The following is a 22,692-nucleotide window of genomic DNA, read 5'->3' as shown; positions in this document are numbered from 1 at the left end:
TCCTCCTTGTGCTTCATCCAGTGTGTACCATGGCCACGCCTGCCCTCACGTGGGAGGGAAAGTCCCCGAGGAGCATGTGCCCTCATGCCAGAAACAGAGCAGGAAAAGGGATGAGGTTGCCACTCCAAAGCTAATGTGACCGGCCCTGAATTGGAAAGGACTTGCCTATTGGTAAGTGTGACATTTCTTCCAGGAAGATGACTCTTTACAGGACCCAGGGCACAGGGCAACACGGAGCCCTCTCTGGGCCTCTGCCCCAGGCTGCAGAACCTTCTCCAGCCCTTGACTCTCCTTGCCATTGTTCCAGGTGATCACGAAATGATGCCTACAGCTGAGTTGACTCAAATCCCACCGCAGAGTCAAATGAAAGGGCCATGACCTGATGTCTGTTGGCAGCTTTGGATCATGGTTCTGTTGCTGGGTTACAACCTGGGCACAGGCTGGTTTGCAGTGGGCGGTGCTGGCAGCTGCGGTCAATGTCTTTATGCTGGGCTCTAGTCCTCAGGCCAGAGGGGCTGTTCCCAGCTTGGAAAAGGTGAGAAGCTTGTCCAAGATCTGAAGCAGTTGTGGAGAAACTGGGATTGAACCCCATCCAGCCTGACTCCAAGCCCCCATGCTGCTCCCTGGGCCACAGGTCAAGGCTGGGAGGCCATTTTTGCCAGTCTGACTGGTTTCAAGTTACTTCCCAGCTCCTTGCAAAGAGTTGTCTTTGTGAGACTGTGTCGTGGGTTCTGGAATGATGAGAGCTGTGTTTTGCAAATGAGGAGTGATTGTGTCCTCGTCTGGCCGTGGATGGGTGTCCTGCTGGCATCAGGCCTGAGGGGATACCATGCCCCTCCAAGCATCCTCATTGCATGTGACAAGGTATAGGCCATTGAGTGAGTTGTCTTACATTCCATGGAGCGTGGTGTCTGTGTAGATATGTGGGTGGCATTAGGGTTGGGGGACATTAGTCTTTCACACTGGAGAATGGAGTCTGGAGCTGGTGCTACTGGTGAGGAAGAGGCCTGGCTCCCTGCCAGGCTCACCCACACCCTCCCTCTGGTTGTTGGGAAAACCAACCTTGGAGTGGCCAGAGCGAGAGATACCGCCTCCCCGGTGAAGATCCAGCATCTCCTGAGCTCCGTGTGGAAAGGTCAAAGAGCTGGAGGCGGGCACCCTTCAGGCAGCAACTCAGTGACCAGGAGCCTCAGCTCTATTCCATCCCAGCACAGCATTGCTGGGAGCTGGGCCCGGAAGGCTGCTGGCTCCAGAGTGAGGAGGGTCCAGGCCACGCAGAGACTGCACCCTTATTCTCCAACACCATTTCAAAGCAAGTGCTATTATCAGACTTCTTTTTATTCTTATGGTAAGATTTGTATAACATAAAATTGGCCATTTGAATTCATTTTAAGTGCACAGTGCAGTGGCATTATGTACCTTCACCACCATCCATCTCCAGAACTTTTACGTCTTCCCATTCGGAAAAATCCGTCCTCATTAAACACCCACTCCCCATCAGCCCTTCCCCTAGCCTCTGCCAACTACCATTCTACTTCCTGTCTCTGCGTTTGATGACTCTAGGGACCTCATATGAGTGGAATCATGGAATATTTGTCCCTTTTCTGACTGTTTTCTGTTTTTGTTTTGAGACAGAGTTTCACTCTTGTCACCCAGGCCGGAGTGCACTGACGTGGTCTCAGCTCACTACAACTTCCGCCTCCCGGGTTCAAGGATTCTCCTGCCTCAGCCTCCCGAGTAGCTGGGATTACAGGTACCCACTGCCACGTATGGCAAATTTTTTGTATTTTTTAGTAGAGATGGGGTTTCACCATGTCAGCCAGGCTGATCTCGAACTCCTGACCTCAGGCGATTACCCACCTTAGCCTCCCAAAGTGCTGGGATCACAGGTGTGAGCCATGGCACCCGGCGTTTTGTGACTGTGTTATTTCACTTAGCACAGTGACCTCAAAGCTCGTCCATGTGTGTGTCAGAATGTCCTTTCTTTTTAAGGCTGAATTGCGTCCTTGTCTGTGTAGTCATTGTGTTTATGCATTGGTCTATTGATGGGCACTTGGGTTGCTGCTTTTGTCCACTGTGAATAATGCTCCTATGAACAGAGGCTTGCAGATATTTGTTCAGTTTCCTACTTTTAAAGGCTGTGGTTATATACCCAGAAGTAGGATTGCTGGATCACTTAGGAATTCTAATTATGTGATGAACTGCCATGCTGTTTTCCATAGCAGCTGTATCATTTTACATTCCCACCAGCAATATGTGTGGTTTTCTGTGTCTCCACGTTCTTGCCAACACTCGCGATGCTCTGTTTGTTTGTTTTTGTTGGATGACGTCCGTCCTAATAGGCACGACGTGGTACTTGATTGCGGTTTTGATTTGCATTTCCCTGTTGATGAGTGAGGCTGAGCAGCCTTTCATTTGCTTGTGAGCTAGTTGTCTATCTTCTTTGGAGATGTGGCATTTCTAGTCCTCTACATGTTTTTCAATTGGGTTGTTCTCTATATAGTCTGGATGGTAATCCCTTGGAGACAGATGGTTTATAAATAATTTCTGATATTGTGTGGGTTCCCTTTTCACTCTGTTGATAGTGTCATTTGATGCTCACCAATTTTGAATTTCGACGTAGTTCGATTTGTTTTTCCTTTCATTGCCTGTGCTTTTCATGTAATACCAAAAAAAATCATTGCCAAATCTAACGCCATGAGGCTTTTCCCCTATATATTCTTCTAAGAGTTTTAGTTTTAATGCTTAAGTTAAAGTCTTTGGTCCGTTTCAAGTTAATTTGTAAATATGCTATAAGCTAAGTGCCCAGCCAGATTCTTTCACTTGTGGATATCCGGTTTCCCAGCATCATTTTGATGAAAAGATAGTCCGTTAAAAAGGGTCTCAGCAGCCTTGTCAAAAAATTAGTTGACTGTGTACAGTGTGGAGAGCTGATTTCTGGGCTCTCTGTTCTGTTCAGTTGGTCCCTGTGTCTGTCTGTATGCCACCAGAGTGTTTTGCTTCCTGGAGCTTTTTAGTATGATTTGAAACCAGAAAGTGTTAAGTTCTCCAACTTTGTGCTTCTTTTTCAAAACTGTTTTGGATTTGGGGTCCCTTGCAATTTCACACAAATTTGAGCATGTCTTTTTATGTTTCTGCTAAAATGTTGGGTTTTTTAATTTGTGTGTTTGTGTGTGTATTTCGAGACAAGGTCTTGCTCTGTGGCCCAGGCTGGAGTACGGTGGCGTGATCTCTGCTCACTGCAGCCTCTGATGCCCAGGCTGGAGTATGGTGGCATGATCTCGGCTCACTGCAGCCTCCGATGCCCAGGCTGGAGTACGGTGGCGTGATCTCGGCTCACTGCAGCCTCCGAACACCATTCTCCAAACACCATTTCGAGGCAAGTGCTATTATCAGACTCCTTTTTATTCTTGTGGTAAGGTATGTGTAACATAAAATGGACCATTTGAATTCATTTTAAGTGCATAGTTCAGTGGTATTATGTACCTTTACCACCATCCATCTCTAGAACTTGTACATCTTCCCATTCGGAAAAATCCGTCCTCATTAAACACCCACTCCCCATCAGCTGCTACCTGCCAACTACTATTTTACTTTGTCTCTGTGAATGTGATGACCCTCGGGACCTCATATAAGTGGAATCATGCAGTATTTATCCTTTTCTGGTGGCTGTGTTTTTGTTCTTGTTTTGAAATGGAGCTATACTCTTGTTACCCAGGCTGGAGTGCAGTGGTGTGATCTCCACTCATTCCAACTTCTGCCTCCTGGGTTCACGTGATTTTCCTGCCTCAGCCTCCCAAGTAGCTGGGATTACAGGCACATGCCACCATGCCCAGCTAATTTTTTGTACTTTTAGTAGAGACAGGGTTTCACCATGTTGACCAGGACGGTCTTGATCTCTTGACCTCGTGATCCACCTGCCTCAGCCTCCCAAAGTGCTGGGATTACAGGCATGAGCCACTGCGCCCTGCCTATGATTTCTTTAATCAGTGATTTATGGTTTTCAGTATACAAGTATTTGACTTCATTGGTTAAGCACCTGCCCGTTTGTTCTTTTTAATGCCACGGTAAATGGATTGGTTTTCTTTCGTTTCTCTTTGGATTATTTATTGTTAGTGTACAGAAACACAACTGATTTTTATATGTTGATGTTTGTATCCTACAATTTTGCTGAATGTTTATTCTAATAGTCGCTTTTCTTTAGCCCTTTCTATAATCACGCCATCTGTAAACAGATCATTTTACCTCTTCCCTTCCAATTTGGACTTTTTTTCCCCACTTGCCTAATTGTTCTGGCTAAAACTTCCACTACCGTGTTGAGGACAAGGGGCAAAAACAGGCATCCTTGTCTGCTGTGGGTTTTGCATAACGGCCTTTATTATGTTGAGGCAGTTTCCTTCTATTCCTAGTTTGTTGGAAGTTTTTATCTGAAAGCGTGGTAAACCTTGTCAAATGCTTTTTCCGTATCAGTTAAGATGATTTTGTGGTTTTTCCTCTTTAACCTGTTCATTCATTGACCCCTCCTTGCCACATTCCAGGAAAAAAATCCCAGTTTATCGTGGTGTAGAGTCCTTTTAATATGCCGTTGAATTTGGTTCGCTAGTATTTTAATATGCCGTTGAATTTGGTTCGCTAGTATTTTAATATGCCGTTGAATTTGGTTCGCTAGTATTTTAATATGCCGTTGAATTTGGTTCGCTAGTATTTTAATATGCTGTTGAATTTGGTTCGCTAGTATTTTAATATGCTGTTGAATTTGGTTCGCTAGTATTTTGTTGAAAATCTTGCATCAATATTCACAGGGGCTGTCTGTAGTTCTCTTTTGGCGCCTGGCTTTTGTATCAGGGTAAATCCAAGGTCATGTTCCAAAGCCAGTACTTGATCCTACATCCTAGCTCTGCTCTCAGCAAAGTTATCCTCTTTGAGAGCATAGACATGGGGAAAACAGAGATCTAAGGGAGAACATGATGAAGAATTAAAGGACATCAGAGTAGAGATGGATGAACAAAATGAGAATATCAACAAAATATAGAAATTACTTAAAAGAAGCAAATTCTGGAGCTGAAAAACACAACAAATGAAGTATTCAATACAGTGTTTCAGCAGCCAACTCTGAAACAGGCAAAAGAAAGAATCAGAGACCTTAGAAAACTGATCATTTGAAATCACTGAACTGGAGGAGCGAAAAGAAAATATGAAGCGCCCAAGGGATTTATGGGACACATCAAGATGTCCAATTTAGGCATTATGAAAGTTCTAGAAAGAGAAGAGAGACAGGAAGGGGACAGAGCTTATTTGAAAAAATAATGGACAAAACTTTCCCAAATTGGAAGAAAGAAATGGACATAGAAATTTAGGAAGCTCAATGATTTTCCAACTAGGATAAACCCAGAGGGTCGAGCAAACAGTAACAAAGGTGAAGGTGAAATCGCTGCGTTTTAATAGTATGAAGCTTCAGTACTCAGCTCGTTTGTTTGTTTGAGATGGAGTCTTGCTCTGTCACCCAGGTTGGGGTGCAGTGATACAATCTCAGCTCACTGCGGCCTCCGCCTCCTGGGTTCAAGTGATTCTCCGGCCTCAGCATCCAGAGTAGCTGATTACAGGTATGCACCGCCACACCTGGCTAATTCTGTATTTTTATTAGAGACAGGGTTCGCCATGTTAGGCTGGTCTCAAGCTCTTGACCTCAAGTGAACCACCCACCTCAGCCTCCCAAAGTGTGGAGATTATAGGCATGAGCCACTGCACCTAGCCCAATACCCCACTTTTAATAAATTATTAATAGAATAACTAGACAGAGGATCAATAAGTAAATACAGGACTTTTGAACAACACTACAGATCAACTGGACCGAACAGACATACATAAAACACTCTGCCCAGCAACGAGCAGAATACACGTTCTTCTCAAATGCACGTGGAACATTCTCCAGAGCGGACTGTCTCCAGAGAGATCATGAAACAAGTCTTAATAAATTTAAGACTGAAGTCATACAAAGTATTTTCTCTGACCACAATGGAATGAAGCTAGAAATCAGTAACAGAAGGAAACTGGGAAATTCACAAATATGTGGAAATGAAACAGGATGCTTTTAAACAACCAATGGGTCAAAGAATAAAACACAAGGGAAATTAGAAAATATCTTGAGACAAATGAAAAGGAAAACAACATACCAAAATTTATGGAATGTAGTGAAAGCAGCGCTAAGAAGGATTATTCACCATGACCAAGGAAACTTACAGCTGTAAATATTTACATTAAAAAGAAGGTTAAAAATGGACAACCTACATTATACCTTAAGGAACTAGAAAGAAAAAACTAAATCCAGAGCTAACCACAGTAAGAAAATGAATATTATAGCAGAGGAAAGAAAGGTTAGACAAATGATAAAGACTGTTCAAAAAAGATCAACAAAATGGAGAAAACTTTAGATGATTAAGAAAGACCAATTAAAATCAGAGAGGAGGGGACATTATTACCAATTTTACAGAAATATAAAGGACTATTAGTGTATTTTGAACAACTGTATGCTCACAAATTGAATAATCTAGTTGGAATGGATAGATTCCTAGAACTGTACAACCTACCAAGACCGAATCATGAAGAAACAGAAAATCTGAATAGATTGGTAACTAGTAAGAAGATTGAATCAAAAATCAAAAATGTCCCAACAAAGAAAAGCTCAAGACCAGATGGCTTCACTGGTGGATTCCATCAATACCAGTCTTTCTCAAACCCTTCCAAATAGTTGGAAAGGAAATAATGCTTCCTAACTTACTCTATGAGGCTAGCATTACTGTGATCTGAAACCCAGACAAAAACACTACAAGAAAACTCTAGACCAATATCCCTTATGAATACAGACGTAAAAGTCCTCAACAAAATATTAGCAAATTGAATCCAACAGCTTTTTCTTTCTTTTGAGATGGAATCTCACTCTGTCACCCCGGCTGGAATACAGTGGTGCTCTTGGCTCACTGCAGTCTCCCGGGTTCAAGCGATTCTTTTGCCTCAGCATCCTGAGTAGCTGGGACTACAGGCGCCTGGCACCACGCCCATCTAATTTTTGTATTTTTTGTAGAGACAGGGTTTCACTATGTCGGCCAGGCTGATCTCGAACTCCTGCCCACCTTGGCCTCCGAAAGTTCTCAGATTACATGCATGAGCCACTGTGCCTGGCCCCAAGAGCATAAAAAAAGGATTATTTACCATAGCCAAGTGGAATTTAGCTCAGGAAGGGAAGGGTGGCTCAACATAAGAAAATCAATCAGTGTAGCACATCACATTAATAGAGGGGAAAAAACATGTACATCTCAACTAATACAGAAGGGCATTTTACTATATATAAGCATTCCCCCTGAGATCAGGAACAAGACAAAAATTCCCACTTTTACCACAGCTGTTCAGCATTGTACTGCGAAGTATAAGCCAGAGCTAATAGATAAGACATTGGAGGCATCCAAATTGGAAGGAACAGGCAAAGCTATCTCCTACAGATAGGAAATGGTAAGGAATTCACAAGAAAGCCACTAGAGCTAGGAAATCAATTTTTGCCAAGTTTTAGGGTACAAGACTGACACACAAATGCAGTTATGTTTCTATATACCAGCCACAAATGATACACAAAATAACTTAAAGCAATTGTTTATAATAGCATCTAAAAGAATAAATCTAACCAAGCAGGTGACAGACTCTGTCTCAAAAAATAAGAAAGTCATCCTCATGCACATCCTCCTGTGTATTTTAAAACATCTCTAGATTGCTTATAATTCCTAATACAGCATAAAGGCCATGTGAATAGTTTTTATTCTGTATGGTTTAGGGAATAATGAAAAATCTATGCATGTTCTGATGCAAGTATGGTTTTTTTGTTTTTTTTTTTTTAATGTTTTTTGAGCTGGAGTCTCGCTGTGTCACCCAGGCTGGAGTGCAGTAGTGCGATTTCAGCTAACTGCAAACTTTGCCTCCTGGGTTTAAGTAGTTCTCATGCCTCAGCCTCCCAAGAAGCTGAAACTGGTCTCCAACTCCTGACCTCATATGATCTACCCACCTTGGCCTCCCAAAGTGCAGGTATTGCAGGAACCACCACACCCAGCCAAAAAAATATTTTTGATCCCCGGTTGAATCCACGGATGTGGAATCCACAAATATGTAGGGCTGACAGAACTTTACTACAATTGTATTATTTATTTATTTATTTGAGATGGAGTCTCGCTCTGTCACCAAGGTGGAGTGCAGTCATGCGATCTTGGCTCACTGCAACCTCCGCCTCCTGGGTTCAAGCGATTCTTCTGCCTCAGCCTCCTGAGTAGCTGGGACTACAGGCACGCCCCACCATGCCCAGCTAATTTTTCTATTTTTCGTAGAGGTGGGGTTTCACCATATTGGCCAGGGTGGTCTCAATTTCCTGACCTGGTGATCTGCCCACCTGAGCCTCCCAGAGTGCTGGGATTACAGGTGTACGCCACTGCACCCAGCTTTTACTACAATTTTTTTAAGGGGAAAAAAATGTGCAAAGAAATTCTAAACTTTCTGAATTCCATGTTTTTGCTTGATAGAGCACTTTTAACCGACTACGGTAGTGTCATCAGTTTCCCTTACGATTCTGTCCTTAACTTTGTCCTTGGAAGGCCCTTGCCAGTACTCCTGCCTACACACTTCCTTTCTCGTGGGCTTGCAAAGACACTGGAATCTCATTTCCACACCAAAGTAACAGGCGCCAAAATGTAAAGTCGTGAGTTTATTGCATATGTAACAAAATGAACCTGACCTCCTGGGTCCAGCCTGCTGTACAGTCACTGTTGGTTTTGTGTTTCCAGCTGGTTCCATAACCACATTAAATAGAACTAGTATATCATTAAATACTTTTGATTTTGACATAAAACAGAACATTAGTGTACAACTTTCACAAAATAAATCAGCGATAAAAACAGTGGGAAGGATAGCAGCAATACTTAAAAACAAGACATTACAAAATAAATTAAAAATACATTATAAAGTGGTTGAGAAACAAAAATAAACCAATTTTTAAAATCCATACTATGTTTCGGGAAGGCTGCCATGCGGCACACCTGGCTGCAGATGGGGGGTGGGGGGACATTTTCTCTGCAGAAGGCCTTTCCTGACATCTCAGATTGGTGACCCACCTAATCTGAATTCGAACCATACGGCCGAACACATTAGGGGTCAGAATTCGATCTGGTGGCAGATTCTCTTTTCGGAATTTGAGAGAGCCCTTTTCTCATCGCCCAGGGCCTCCCAGGCAGCCTCAGCTCTTTCCTGCTGAAAGCACTGGTGGAGTGGTGGTTGCTGCATCCCTGAGTGTCGGCTGATGGCCGCTGGTGAGGGCAAGCCTGAAAGGTTGGGCCCCTGAAGCATCTGGGCAGAGGGGCAGGGGGCATGGCTGGATCGCCTGGGACCACCGAGAAGGGCAACACAGAGATCACACATGAATGGGCTTTGTGCGAACCCAAAGTAGAACAGTTGGGAGCTTTACCATTTGCTTGCCATATTGAGTTCTTGGGGGTGGTTCAAAAGGACTAAACCAACCATCAGAGAAACTGAAGGTTCTAGGAGTGCGGTGCCACTGACAGGGAGGCCTGTTTGGAAGGAGTGGACTGGAGCTCTGGAAAGGCCTGCGACACTCACACGACCGATGACAAGGCGGCAAACCCACACGCAGGTGGAAGTAGAAAAGCAGAGAGAGGCTGGGCTGGGATGGGAACGCATGTGTCCACCCGGGCCACCCATGGAGGGCACAGCCCTCTGGCTCTGGGCTGAAGCGACACCCAGCACGAGAGGCAGGGCAGCACCGACCAGCCTGGGGCTGGTGGGTACAGCTGCTAAGGCTCGCCTCCGACTCCTCCCAACAGCAAAAAGGTAGTTTTAAAGGCGTCAAATGCAACATTCCTGCTTCAAAGTCTTTTAAACCACAAGACCCTGGTTTCCTTCCTAATTACTGCAGATTTTGGATACCACCACCAGGAAAATCAGGTAGTTCCTCTGACCTCATCCTGGAGGCCGCTTCAGTTCTTGGATGGACGTCTCTCCCGCCTCCCGCAGGTTAGGCTCAAGATAGAGTGGGCTCTCCGGGGGAGGTCTGTAGTTTTCACTTCCTCACCTTCAAGAGGAAGATGCAAGGAAAGGCTGGATAGAGCCACTGGGGAATGGGCTTCTAGAACGTCCTCAGGAAGCATCATGGTGAATGAGACACACGATACGCCCACCTGGGGCAATGCAGAACTTTTGAAAGAAGCTGAGCCCACCATTTAGCCTGGACTTTCGGCATAAGGGATTGAACTTTCCTCCTGCAGCAAACCTTGTTTGGCAGCCCTTCCATTCTAGAACCTCAGCAGCCCAGAAGGTAGCAGTGACAAAAAGAACAGATAAAACAGTCATCCACAAGGTCCTTCCCAGGCCATCTCAGACCCACAGCGGGATCCCAGAGACTTCGACAGCAGTGAAATGTCTTGCTAATGAATTACCCTGTACTTGCCCCCACCCCAAACAAAAACAACAAAGAAACCATACAGGAACATTGGTTGCTGCTGTTTTTTTGCCAAAGTTCAGCTACTCGACGTGAAGCCACTTAAGATAAAACACTGTTTGACTTTTGTGCAAACTGTAGATGGTGTCAGAAGCTTGGAGTCTAGGCTTGCTTTTGGCCTTGCTCATTGTACGAAGACGTCTGGGCAAGCGAACCGAGTAGCAATCGTCACCGGCTGCCACTGGGAAAGGGGCCACATGAGGCAGTGTGTAGTCGGCCCCCAACCCCCGTGGTCACAGGTTTGCGTCCACACCCTGCTTTTTATAGACAGTATCTTTGGGTGGATTTGCCTCGAGGTTATCCTTTCCCCATTGCTTTTGAGCGAGTTCACACCAAGCCAGCAGCCATGATAACACCACTTTGTTAGTTTAGCTCTTAGTTGCCGCATTGTGGTTCACTAGTATTTTCAGTGACACAGGCGATGTTTCTATGGACAACAGTGGCACAGAGCTCACAGCTTTGGGACTGACTGGTTGGCTCTAGGGCTGGTTTTGGTCTGTTCCTTTATACACTCTGTGACTTTGTGTTTTCACTGAAAAAAAGTCAAACTGGACAGATAATGCGGCAAAAGGAACCCTTGAAAGATCATTTTTCTCGTTTTGTAAAACAAAATTTTCAGCCAAGATACCCAGAAAAGAAATATCCTGGGCCTCCAGGAAAAGCTGCTCCAATTCCTTCTCCTTTCAAAGGGGAAACACGTTTTGACTCAAGCTTCCTACTGTGGCAGAATTCCATTAAGCATACGTTATATAGTTATTTTTCAGTTGGAAATTTCTGCTACCCATAACAGGCTGCTGGGATGTGAAATTCGTAATCTGAGCTCTGGTAAGATATCTAGCAGCTGCTCAAATTGAAAAGGGGCCTCCAGGCTGTTTGTTTTGAGATGGAATAGCTGGGACAGCCACCAGTTTCAAACTCTGTCAACCACGCTCAGTCCCCTAACTGTGAGCCAATGCTCCTGTGAAGAGCTCAGGGCCGTGAGCCTTATCACCACATGGGTTGCAACCATAGCAGAATAGCCTGTGTGACCGAAGCCAAAGGCCCTGGCTGGCTGCATTTTATTGGATGGGTGATGGAAGTGGGTGGGAGTACTATAATAAGGAGGGATGTATGGGTGGGAGCCACCAACAAAAGTCCCCCATCCCCCTCCCGCAACAGAAAGGAGAGAGACAACTCTTTCCCCTCAGATGATCCGGAATTCCAGGGCCTCTGCCAGCTTTGCAGGAGGCGCACAGAAGCTGGATGCTTTTGGTCTGGTGGCCATGAGCTAGACTCTGTTGCCTTTGGTTGTTCTTCACTCCACAGCAAACCCGCAGGTCTCCTCCACGGCTGTCAGCAGCTTCTCGTAGAGCTTCTCATAGGACTCATATGGTGGAATGTCGATCCGGTTAAAGCTGAAAAAGGACAAAAGAATGAGAGTCACTGCATGGGCAGTCCAGCCCTAGGACCAACCTCAAGGCCAAGGACAGGTGGCAAGAAGTGTGTGTGGGAAGGGGAAAGGAATGGGGGTGGGGCGGGGCGGGGTGGCGACGAGTTATCCGTGTTCCCTCTGTGTTTTTCTGCTTCTAATACAAAGATTTTAAATTTGTTTTTGCTTTTTAGTAGAGACAAGGTCGCACTGGGTTGCCCAGGCTGCTCTCAAACTCCTGGCCTCAAGTGATCCTCCTGCCGTGGCCTTCCAACATGCTGGGATTACAGGTATGAACCACTGTGCCCAGTTACCACACAGCAGAGTAAGTCTTGGGCCTTCGCAACCAAAACATAACCAAGTAACTATTTCCTGCTTCTGTCAGGACAGTGCTCTCCACTTGTTTTTGGTTTGTCTGTCTTCTCTGTGCTGGGAATGCCTCCTTGGCAGCCCCTGTAACCCAGACTGGCTGTCAGGCACGTCATCACTGACAACGTACTGCATGTCTGTCTGTTCCTCTGGGACTTGATCTAGACCAAAATGGGGCAGTCTGGAAAATTCCCTGCAAAAACAAAATAGATCCCAAAACTAGTAAGATGACAAATCCTTAAAAGATGAAATGAATATTCAATTTTCAACTCTGTATTTCCAGGGGGAAACTGTTTTCCAATATTTGTGGAAAGAAAAATGTCCTTTAAGAAGCAAACAAAAAAATACAAAATTGTGACCCAGAGGACATGCAGTGACTTCTTCACTTCCTGGAGGTAAGCAATTAGGGACGGTTTCTGTCTCTACAGAGCCGGGTTCCAGGGCAGGCACTCTTTTTTCTGAAGCTTCAGAGGCTACTTTTCACATCCATCTTATTCCAAGCACTAAACTGCTAAGGACAAAAGCCTCGTGAGTAGGCGCCCACCCAATGTGGCGCGTTCCCAGAATGGGACACCACAGCCATCTCGGAGCAGGGCCTTGGCACCCACCACGGTCCAGGACCAGCTGTATTAATCCCCGTTTCATAGATGTGGAAAACCAAGTTAAAATATGAAGCCACGTGCCCCGAATCGCATGTCACGGTGTCGCAGCTAACATTTGATCCCACATTCTTGGCTCCAAGTCAGGAACTTTCCACCACCTTGTGGGGCATCTCAGCAGCATCTAGGGCTGGTTCTCCCAAGGAGATGCAGCTGCTTGTCTCAATGGATGGTTCCAGGACAAAGTGTGTGCAAGTGATTGGATTTTTAAAACATACAGGGAATAATCTATGGAGACTCATTTTTAAGTTAAAATTTAGGAAGAAAACGTCAATAGACAGAGTGCATCTGTCATAAGCAGGATTCCAAGAAGATGGGGACCCAGAAATGTCAGATAAAGTGAAGACTAATACATCCAGCTGAAACACTGGCCATGTACATACACACATGTGCACAAGACCTGGCAGAAAGGAAGACTTGAGCACGCTGGGGTGGTAGCCACGCTCCACTGAAACACCAGTGTTAATTACATGCTCATCACAAAATTAGTTTCATAAGAGACTCTGATAGCCTTTGTGTGGCATGCTGCAAAGTACTTGCCCCATCTGATACAGCGCTACTGCCACTCACTGAGACGTGGCATAAATGAAACACAGTCCTACAAATCAGAAAACAGCTTTAAAAAATAACATTAGGCCAGGAATGGTGACTTACGCCTGTAATCTCAGCACATTGGGAAGCTGAAGTAGGCGGATCACCTGAGGTCAGGAGTTCCAGACTAGCCTGGCTAACATGGTAAAATCCCATCTCTACTAAAAACACAAAAACCAGCCAGGCGTGGTGCTGGGCACCTGTGATCCCAGCTACTCAGGAGGCTGAGGCATGAGAATTGCTTGAACCCAGCAGGCGGAGGTTGCAGTGAGTCGAGATTGCGCCACAGCACTCCAGCCTGGGTAACGAGTGAAACTCCATCTCAAAAAACTAAATCAAGAGAAAATCTCTGAATATGCTGTAGATTTATGTTGTTGTTGTTGTTGTTCGAGACGGAGTTTCAGTCTTGTTGCCCAGGCTGTAGCACAATGGTACGATCTCAGCTCACCACAACCTCCACCTCCAAGGTTTAAGCAGGTCTCCTGCCTCAGCCTCCCAAGTAGTTGGGATTACAGGGACGTGCCGCCACGCCTGGCTAATTTTTATATTTTTCATAGAGACGGGGTTTCACCATGTTGTCCAGGCTGGTCTCGAACACCTTACCTTGTGATCCACCTGCCTCAGCCTCCCAAAGTGCTGGGACTACAGGTGTGAGCCACCACGCCCCACCAAGTTTAGCAATAATTTTGGTCCTCTTATACCTATTTTGTTACATGGCCAGAAAAGCCGCTCTGTACAATGTTGTCATGTTGGGGAAAAAGTCACTTGCTTGAGGGCTTCAGAATTGTCATTCAACTGTAGAATTTTTCTTTCTGTCTCAGGTGCTGTGGCTTTTGAGTTCTGATGATGACAAAAATATTTTGGCAGAGACTCGGTCTAAAACAAAACTAACATGACCGCCTATCCTCCAGGACAGGCCCCAGGACTCAGTGACCTGCCAGCCGCAGTGCTTACCAGGTATGGGCCTTCGGAAGGTTGTCTGTGTTTGCATCTATCAGGTGGATGGTGAACAGCCGGGGCCCTGCCGCGCCTGTAGAACCTTACAAGACAACATTCTAGTTAATGCACTTCAGAGGCACAGTCATGGCGCGTCCCGGCCACACAGCCCCCCACGAGCCAGGGCCCTGACCACATTCCCAGCCCCTACACCCAGGCAGGCTGTCCTGTGAGAGGGCCGTGGAGTTCTCACAGGCCCGGTTTTAGGATGTGCCTGCAGTGGCCATCAGAGTGACAAAATGCAGACTTTTTTTTTTTTGAGACAAGATCTCGCTCTGTTGCTCAGGCTGGAATGCAGTGGCACAATTTTGGCTCACTGCAACATCTGACCGCCAGGTTCAAGTGATTCTCCTGCCTCAACCTCCCGAGTAGCTGGGATTACAGGCATGTGCCATCACGCCCAGCTAATTTTTATATTTTTAATAGAGATGGGGTTTCACCATGTTTCCCAGGCTGGTCTCAAACTCCTGGCCTCAGGTGATCCACCCACCCTGGCCTCCCAAAGTACTGGGATTACAAGCATGAGCAGCCACACCTGCCGCAATTCAGACATTTTAAGAATATCCCAGGGGGCAGAGCAAGGACTGCTAAGGACCCTCCTAAAGTATACTCTGACCATGAGCCTGCTCCAAATAGGTTCCCTGAGCATCAAAGCTATTTATACCCACTCTTTGGAATAGATGACTTGGCTCACCAATTCTGTAGAGCAGGGAGAGGCACCAGGCCCCTCCTTGCTCAGGTCTCCCCAAACTCAGCCCCAGATGAGTACCAGGCAGGCCAGCACAAAGACCGCTAGCTGACAGGGCTGCCGGCACTGAGAAGGGGCACAGAGGCCACTGGCCTGGGCTTTGCTGCCCTTGCTCCTGTATATTCACAGATTTTCATTTCAGACTGGGCTAGGGTCAGTGTTAGGACAGGAATCCAGGAGAGTTGAGGACAAGTGGAGATCCCATCTTTATGTTGGGCAGAGGGTCTTGGAATGCACCCCCCTGGTTCCTGGGGAACCTGGGGCAGGAAGCTAGCTCCTCTCCCTCACAGTCCACACCCTCCCACCCTGATCTCCTGGGGAGTCAGGACAGGCTGGACCAGACATGCCCCAGTGAGGGCCTCAGAGACCTCCTGCAGGGCCCTGGCCACTCTGCCTGGCCCTGCTACCAGTCATTCCCTTCTCTCAGCACCAGCACTCTGGTACTGGACTGTGACCCTGTCAGGTGAGCCCTGGTCACCTCTGACCCACCTTCTAGACACTTCAGGGACACTGGCCTAAAGTCCACCTGATTAGGGGACTGATGAGACCCTTATAATGACAGAGATTCTCTCTAAGCAGGAAAGTTTAGCACGTGGGCCTGCTACGGGCAAGACGATGGTGGCATGGTCACCAAGCCTGGATTCCTGCCCTGGCACACCGCTCACACCTTCCATGTTTCTTTTTCCCCATTGGAGGGAAAATAAATCCCGTGACCTCAGTGAGTCACAGCTTCCTCTTCCATGGAATGGGGCTAATCCCCGCTCAACCAGGCTCTCCGGGTTGTTGTTGGGAGAACTGAAGGAAAAAGGCTTTGTAAATAACAGGCTCCAAGCTCTGGGAGCAGCTGTCATGGTCAAGCTGGTCAAGCAGATGGAGGCTCCCAGATACAAGCGGGTCTCAGCCTCCAACCCCTTTTTATTCATGCTGGGCCCCTGGCAGCAAATCCATAGGCGGAGGTCATGATGGAAAAGAGGCAGGTGCCCTGATGACCTCCTTTGAGCCAGCAATTCAGACGGAATATTCTGTCTTCACAGTGTGTCTGTATGTCTATCAGCATTTACAGTCCAGCTAAATTTCAGTACGGTGACACCCTTCACCTCACTCCTTCCAGCAGCATCCCCCCCAAGCCGTTAAGTGTAAAAGATGACCTGCAGGGAGATCGGCACCTCCGCCACTGAATTCCGCCCCCCACTTCCAGCAACCTGAGTGGCTTACGCAGAGGGAGCATCACGGCACCTTTCGGTGTGTTGTGGCTAAGTAGGGGTTCATGTGCAGCGTCAAGCTTCGGAGCCACTGAGACTGGGGTGGTTCCCCCACAGCTCCTTATCCAGGGTCTTGGCTAAGCTGGGCTCACAGAGTTGGAAAGTGCAAGGCCTCCCAAACACTTCAAAGACCCCTGCTGGCCAGACCCTCTTGGCTTTTTGGAAGCAGTGAAGAGGGGGAACCCCCGTGCCCGAGAGTGGCTCTGCAGTCTTTGCTTACACACGGCCCCTGCCAGGTGGCCACCTCTGCAGCGCAGAGCATTCATTACTGGAGAACACTCCTTATGCTGTGTTCTAGCACACATCTCGGAAAAACATCCCAGCCACCTTCACTCTTCCTGCCCACAGCCCGCAGAGACGTATATCAAATAGCCCCGCCTCCCCATCAGTCACCTTGCAAAGCCTTGAAGCCTTGGAGCGGGACTCGCGTGGACCCAGTCACAAACTGCAACAGCCTGGCCCTCCTTTCTTCATCAAACGTCTCCACCGCTTGCCAGAACCACCGGACGATGTTGCTGTCAGCCACACAGTGCTTTAGCCGCGTGTTCGACTTCCAGTCGTTCAGGTCTATTTTATCCAGGCCGCCTATGATCAGCTGAGGAGGTGCCGAAAGATGAGTTACTCCCAAAATGTATAAACCCACGTCAGGACACGCCTCCGAGGTACCCAACACACACACAAGTGAAAAGTCGGTTCCCAAACAAAGCAGCGGCTGTGTCCAAAGAAAAACTAGACAGTAGTTGAGACAGGAAGAAAGCAACGAACAGGAGACCTGTGGGACATGCCTCCCTCTGCCTCCTCCAACCCCAAGACCACGGTGCACAGCTACTGATGGGGCATCATCTTATAACCAAAGCAGGGTTTCTGCTCTGCATCGGTGAGGAGTGAGTCTCAAAGAACCACCCAGTTCACTGAACAGAGCTAACCATGAGTAAGAGCATGTCCCGGGGTCTCTCCAGGACACTCAAGGACATGTGGAGTTTCAAGTCTGAAGAAAGGAGAATTCAGCAAGAGTTACGTGGGGCTAGGGTAGATGGGACGCGTTTCTGCAACTTGCTTAAAAGTACCCCCTGCTGGGTGCAGTGGCTCACGCCACTATATTCCCAGCACTTTGTAGGGGCTGAAGTTGGGTGGATCGCTTGAGCCCAGGAGTTCAAGGCCAGCTTGGGCAACATGGCAAAACCCTTTCTCTACAACAAATACAAAAATTAGCCAAGCATGGTGACATGCACCTATAGCCTCAGCTACTCAGGGGACTGCAGTGGTAGGATCGCTTCAGCCTGGGAGGTCAAGGCTACAGTGACCCATGATTGCACCACTGCACTCCAGCCTGGGCAACAGAGCAAGACTCTGTCTTTAAAAAAAAAAAAAAAAAGACACAAAAGTTCACCCCAGAACTACTGCCCCATCCAAGCTCTTGGCTCCCAGGCTCTCCTCACTGGCAGTAGAAAGACTCGGAGAACAATCTACAAGGCTTGAGCTGTTTCGCACCAGAGATGGTAAGGGATGAATGAGTCACTATGTTCAAGCGCGTGAGTAGGACTGGAGAGACAGTATCCCCTTGTTCTTAGTCTAGTAACAGCCCGAATAAAAGGCAGTAAGTTGTGGGAGAACCAGGTTCTCCCAGGAAAGGAGAGGGCCGCGTGATCTCCCTGCTAGAGATCCTGAAAACGAGAGAAGCCACAACCACCTTGAACAGCGTCCCGGGAATTATTCAGATTTCCAACCACCATGCAGACATCTCACTGGTTACCAACTGACGTAAACACCCTCTACTCCCCACTGTTGCTCCAGCTGACTGTTCTGGGAACCCCAACAGCTCCTGGGCTTTCTAGAAAACAGTGCATGCCACACCCTGCATCAAGGATTTAAAACAGGCAGACGATGCCAGCCACAGGGGGAGCCCCTGAGCGCCCTGGGTGGACTCCACACAGCAGGCACGTACCTCCAGTTCCTTCTGGTCAAAAGGCTTCAGCAAGTGTTGAGGGATGAGTTCATTGAACCCCTTCTGCAGAGCTAAGAACTGGGCTTCAATTCCTCTCATAAACCTCCAGTTTACATACAACCTGGAAGAAAAACTCACAAGTTGGATGCAACACCAAGTGGATTTTCCTCCATAGGCAGGTTTTGTTTTGGTTTGAGACAGGGTCTCACTTCGCCCAGGCTGGAGTACAGTGGTGCAATCCTGGCTCACTGCAACCTCTGCCTCCTGGGTTTAAGCAGTTCTTCTACCTCAGCCTACCTAGTAGCTGGGCTTACAGGCATCTGCCATTATGCCTGGCTAATTTTTGTATTTTTAGTAGAAATGGGGTTTCACCATGTTGGCCAGGCTGGTCTCGAGCTCCTGACCTCAGGTGATCTGCCTGCCTTGGCCTCCCAAAGTGCTGAGATTACAGGCATGAGTCACCACACCCAGCCCATGAGCAGGTTCTGATATCACAGTCTGACAAACATGGGAACATATTGGGGGCCCCCTCTAGATCTCCCCACCAAGACACAAAATCCCCACCAGCTAGTAGTGCCAAAACCTTGGCATCACGTTAAAAATGACTCAGCACGTGCCCTGATTCATTCTGGTTCGCTACTGAAAACAGCAGGATTGCACCTGACTTGTCACATCAATTGCTGTAATTTGAAAGCACGTTCTGGCCAGGCATGGTGGCTCACACCTTGGGAGGCCAAAGCAAGAGGATCGCTTTAGGCCAGGGGTCCGAGACCAGCCTGGCAGCACAGCAAGACCCTGTATCAAATGTTAAACATTTAATAATGTTTATAAGTGCATTTGAAAGGACAGCTCAGGACGACTGGGCACACAGCCACGCCCACGCACTTCTCAGCGCCAGTGCCTAGGCCTGAACATGGATTTGCCTCAACTCAGAGGTGGAAAAGACTGACAGGGTGGCTTCCTCGGACTGACCACAAGACCCTCCAAGCAGCTGCTCTCTCCTTGGCCCCCCTACTTTGCACCCAGAATTAGGTGGTCACTTGAAAGTCCTTCCCCACGTGGGCTCTGTCCCTCAGGCAGGCCTGGCCCCATCAGGACCCCTCCAAGCAGATCCCTGACGTGGCTGCTGAGCTGTCAGTTTCTGAAAGTCACTTCTGTTCCTATGATTTGATCACAAGTGCCAGCCATCAGGGACACGCAGGCCTCACACGGCGAATGAGCCACAGCAACTAAATGCAAACTCATCCGTGCCCCAGGTACTGGCTGTGCCCCCCAGATGACTTACCTGACATATTCTTTCTTGTTCTCCTCTGTGACAGGCACGTTTCTGCCATTAGGTTTCAGTTCATGCTGAAGAATCCGCCCGAAGGCATTGTGTTCCACGCAGAAGGTGTGGTCCAGCACCGGTGTGATGTCATTCTCTCTGTTGAAGACAGAAGGTGACGTCAGTTAGAGTTCAGCCACCATGTGCCAATGAAAGGAACATCAAGTAGGGCCATCGGGTAGACAGAGAGATGGCGTTTAGGACTCCCAGACCCAGGCTGCAAGAGAGGACAGCCGCAGGCGGACACGAAACCCATATGGGGGCGGCACCGCAAATGGTGCTGGAGGACCCGGAGACCACAGTTCTGGTTCCAGATGTCCCCGACTCCTGGCTTCCTCACTCACAGAAGGCGGGCAGCACTGAAGGCAGGAAATTGACCTGGAGATGAAGCCACACCAAGAAAATACGAGTCCCGCCTTAGAGCCAGCCTTTCCAAACACATCAGTTCAAATGCAAAAGCACTTAAAAGTGAAAATTAGCTCCTGAATCTGCCATAGGCAGATTGGAAGTTTTGTTGTTGTTGGTTTTTTTTTGAGACAGAGACTCACTTTGTCATCCAGGCTGGAGTGCAGTGGTGCAATCTCAACTCACTGCAACCCCTGCTTCCTGGGTTCAAGAAGTTCTCCTGCCTCAGCCTTTTAGGAGCTGGGACTACAGGCACATGTCACACCTGGCTTTGTTTGTGTGTTTTTAGTAGACACGGGGTTTCACCATGTTGGCCAGGCTGGTCTCGAACTCCTGATCTCAAGTGAAGTGCTTAATAACAGGCAATGAGCCAACATACTGAGTGGAAGATTTTCTACCCGGTCCCTGGGGTCCCCTCTTCACGTTGGAACATGGGACATACAACTAGGAGGCCCCCACTCCCACTCATCCACATTCCTTCTGTCTGCCAGAGCAGAGCCTGATCTTTCATCCCCACGAAATCCACAAGACCTGTGACACAGTTCATCTTGTCATTGCCTGCTGCCCTTAACAGAATGTCTAGAATAATTCTAAAGCAGAGGTACCTAAATGTTCAATTTGTTTTGATATGGGCTTGGCTCCTGTGAGGTTAACTGGAGACTCCCGTGAGTGTCACACACACCCCGAGCCTGGGGAGTAGTCTGTTAAAGTTCGTGATCTTACCTTCATAATTCAAGGAAATGAAAGAATCTAGTCCCTGAAGAGAAGCCGGCCCAACATCACAAGGAAAATAAGGCAACTGAGTTTTTTGTTTTTTTTCTTTGGCTAGATCTGGTGGGGTGGTTTTTTTTTTGTATTTATTGTAGTAGTAGGGTCTCAGGACGTTGCCCAGGCCCAGTCTCAAACTCCTGGGCTCAAGCAATCTGCCCACTCTGGCCTCCCAAAGAACCTTCTTTTTTGTTTCAGGTTATTTAATACAATGGCTTCTTTGTGTCTCTTCTTCAATTTCACACCCATCCCCAAAATACACAAACGCACACGCATGCATGCAGACAACAGAGGTGGTGGCATGTCCCACGCCAGGTAACCGTGCACCATCAGTCAATACTTACAGGATCCACACCAGGCTCTTATGCAGCTCCGGGTCCACGGATTCCAGATCCGAGAGCTGGATGGGCTTTCCCAGGAGCTGCTTATAGAAGGGCACTGTGAAGCCCCCATTGATGTAGTGCCCATGAAACACGGCCAGCCCCATGATCCGCCCCACAAAGTGGAAGTAAGACAAGTGGTCCTGTAGGGGGCACCAGAAAACACAAATTCATCAGCACAACGCTGGTCAATGTGGGAGTCTTCTTGGGAAGAGTGTCCCAGAGGCAACTCAGGAACTCACAGGCCGGGCTCATGAGCAAGTGAAAGAAGGCTGCTTGTGTAGCTGAATTTGCATAGAGTCACTGGACAATTTCAGGGCCAATACCTCCTCAGACTATATAACTTGCAGAGGAGCCCAGTCCAGTGCAAAATGAAAATGCAGAGCCCATGTTCAGCAACGACTGAGCATTTCACCTTGTGACAACAGAATCAAACCAAGCATGGGGCCTTGACACTGCAGGGCCGCGGCATCCTGCAGGACGCACGCCCAGGAAGCCAGCCCTGCATTCCCTCCCACTGCACAAGAAAGACAAGGGCAAGCCCCCTTCTTCCACCACCCCTCCCTTGATCCAGAATGAAAGGAATGAGGGAGGGAAGAAATTCTAAGAAGGGGGAACAAAAAGACCACAGGAAAATATGTATGAATAAGCCAAGTAAAATAAACAATTCTAGGCTGGGCGTGGTTGCCCGTGCCTGTAATCCCAGCACTTTGGGAGGCTGAGGCAGGCAGATCACCTGACATCAGGAGGTTGAAACCAGCCTGGCCAACATGGTAAAGCCCCATCTCCACTAAAAATACAAAAACTAGCTGGGTACAGTGGCACAAGCCTGTAATCCAAGCTACTCGGGAGGTTGAGGCGGGAGAATTGCTTGAACCTGGAAGGCGGAGGTTGCAGTGAACTGAGATCACATCACTGCACTCCAGCCTGATTAACAGAGCAAGACTACGTCTCAAAAAAAAAAACCATTCTAGAACCAGAGCCGTCTGGTTTTTAACTCAGGAACCATACGCCTCTGCTTTCAGGTTTGAATTATGTTCATCTCAGAAAATGAGTGAAAACTCTGCTTCCATGTTGGTAAAAGGTTCTTCCACATTTGAATGCACAGGGGAGCCTGTCCCAACTTCGCCTCAGTGGCCTGAGCAGGACGCTGGTGAAGGCCGTGCCACAGGAGGAGTCTGCCCCTGGCCGGTGGCCCACCCTCAGGCGGAGTGTGCAAACACCACGCTGACTTCCTCATCTCTAAAACAAGCACGCTAAGGGTGGCATTTGTGGCTTAAGCCAGTTCTGG

General features: G+C 47.8%; 1 protein-coding gene and 2 long non-coding RNA genes across 11 annotated transcripts in view; 2 read left to right on the top strand and 1 right to left on the bottom strand.

The window, feature by feature from the left end:
- Positions 1-21: 21 nt before the first annotated feature.
- On the top strand, positions 22-3,383 carry LOC144580475 (uncharacterized). The gene is made up of 4 exons (XR_013530039.1): positions 22-171; positions 308-535; positions 1,636-1,753; positions 3,191-3,383. It is a non-coding gene; the product is annotated as an uncharacterized LOC144580475 (long non-coding RNA).
- Positions 3,384-8,725: 5,342 nt separating this feature from the next.
- Positions 8,726-22,692, bottom strand: part of SMURF1 (SMAD specific E3 ubiquitin protein ligase 1) — a 121,780-nt gene continuing 107,813 nt past the window's right edge. For 5 of the 8 annotated variants that reach the window (XM_002806585.8, XM_008983265.6, XM_078357341.1 and 2 more), the window contains 6 exons: positions 21,366-21,544; positions 19,810-19,947; positions 18,525-18,645; positions 16,973-17,174; positions 14,528-14,612; positions 8,726-11,940 (listed from right to left, as the gene is read on the bottom strand). In XM_002806585.8, the coding sequence (XP_002806631.2) occupies positions 11,841-11,940; positions 14,528-14,612; positions 16,973-17,174; positions 18,525-18,645; positions 19,810-19,947; positions 21,366-21,544 (825 nt within the window). In that variant the 3' untranslated portion in view covers positions 8,726-11,840. The remainder of the gene's footprint in view (positions 11,941-14,527; positions 14,613-16,972; positions 17,175-18,524; positions 18,646-19,809; positions 19,948-21,365; positions 21,545-22,692) is intronic. The other 3 variants (XM_008983253.6, XM_008983270.6, XM_078357347.1) reach the window with 1 other exon arrangement.
- Positions 11,002-20,857, top strand: LOC103788620 (uncharacterized). Of its 2 annotated transcripts, none has more exons than XR_013530035.1 (5): positions 11,002-12,015; positions 12,149-12,244; positions 12,607-12,718; positions 14,395-14,530; positions 19,844-20,857. It is a non-coding gene; the product is annotated as an uncharacterized LOC103788620 (long non-coding RNA). The 2 variants fall into 2 exon arrangements; XR_614592.5 differs by having other exon boundaries at positions 11,852-12,025.

Source organism: Callithrix jacchus, chromosome 2 (genome assembly GCF_049354715.1).
Source record: "Callithrix jacchus isolate 240 chromosome 2, calJac240_pri, whole genome shotgun sequence".
Taxonomy (NCBI): domain Eukaryota; kingdom Metazoa; phylum Chordata; class Mammalia; order Primates; family Cebidae; genus Callithrix; species Callithrix jacchus.
The sequence above is the reverse complement of the archived record's forward strand: the minus strand, read 5'-3'. Positions and strand labels throughout refer to the sequence as shown.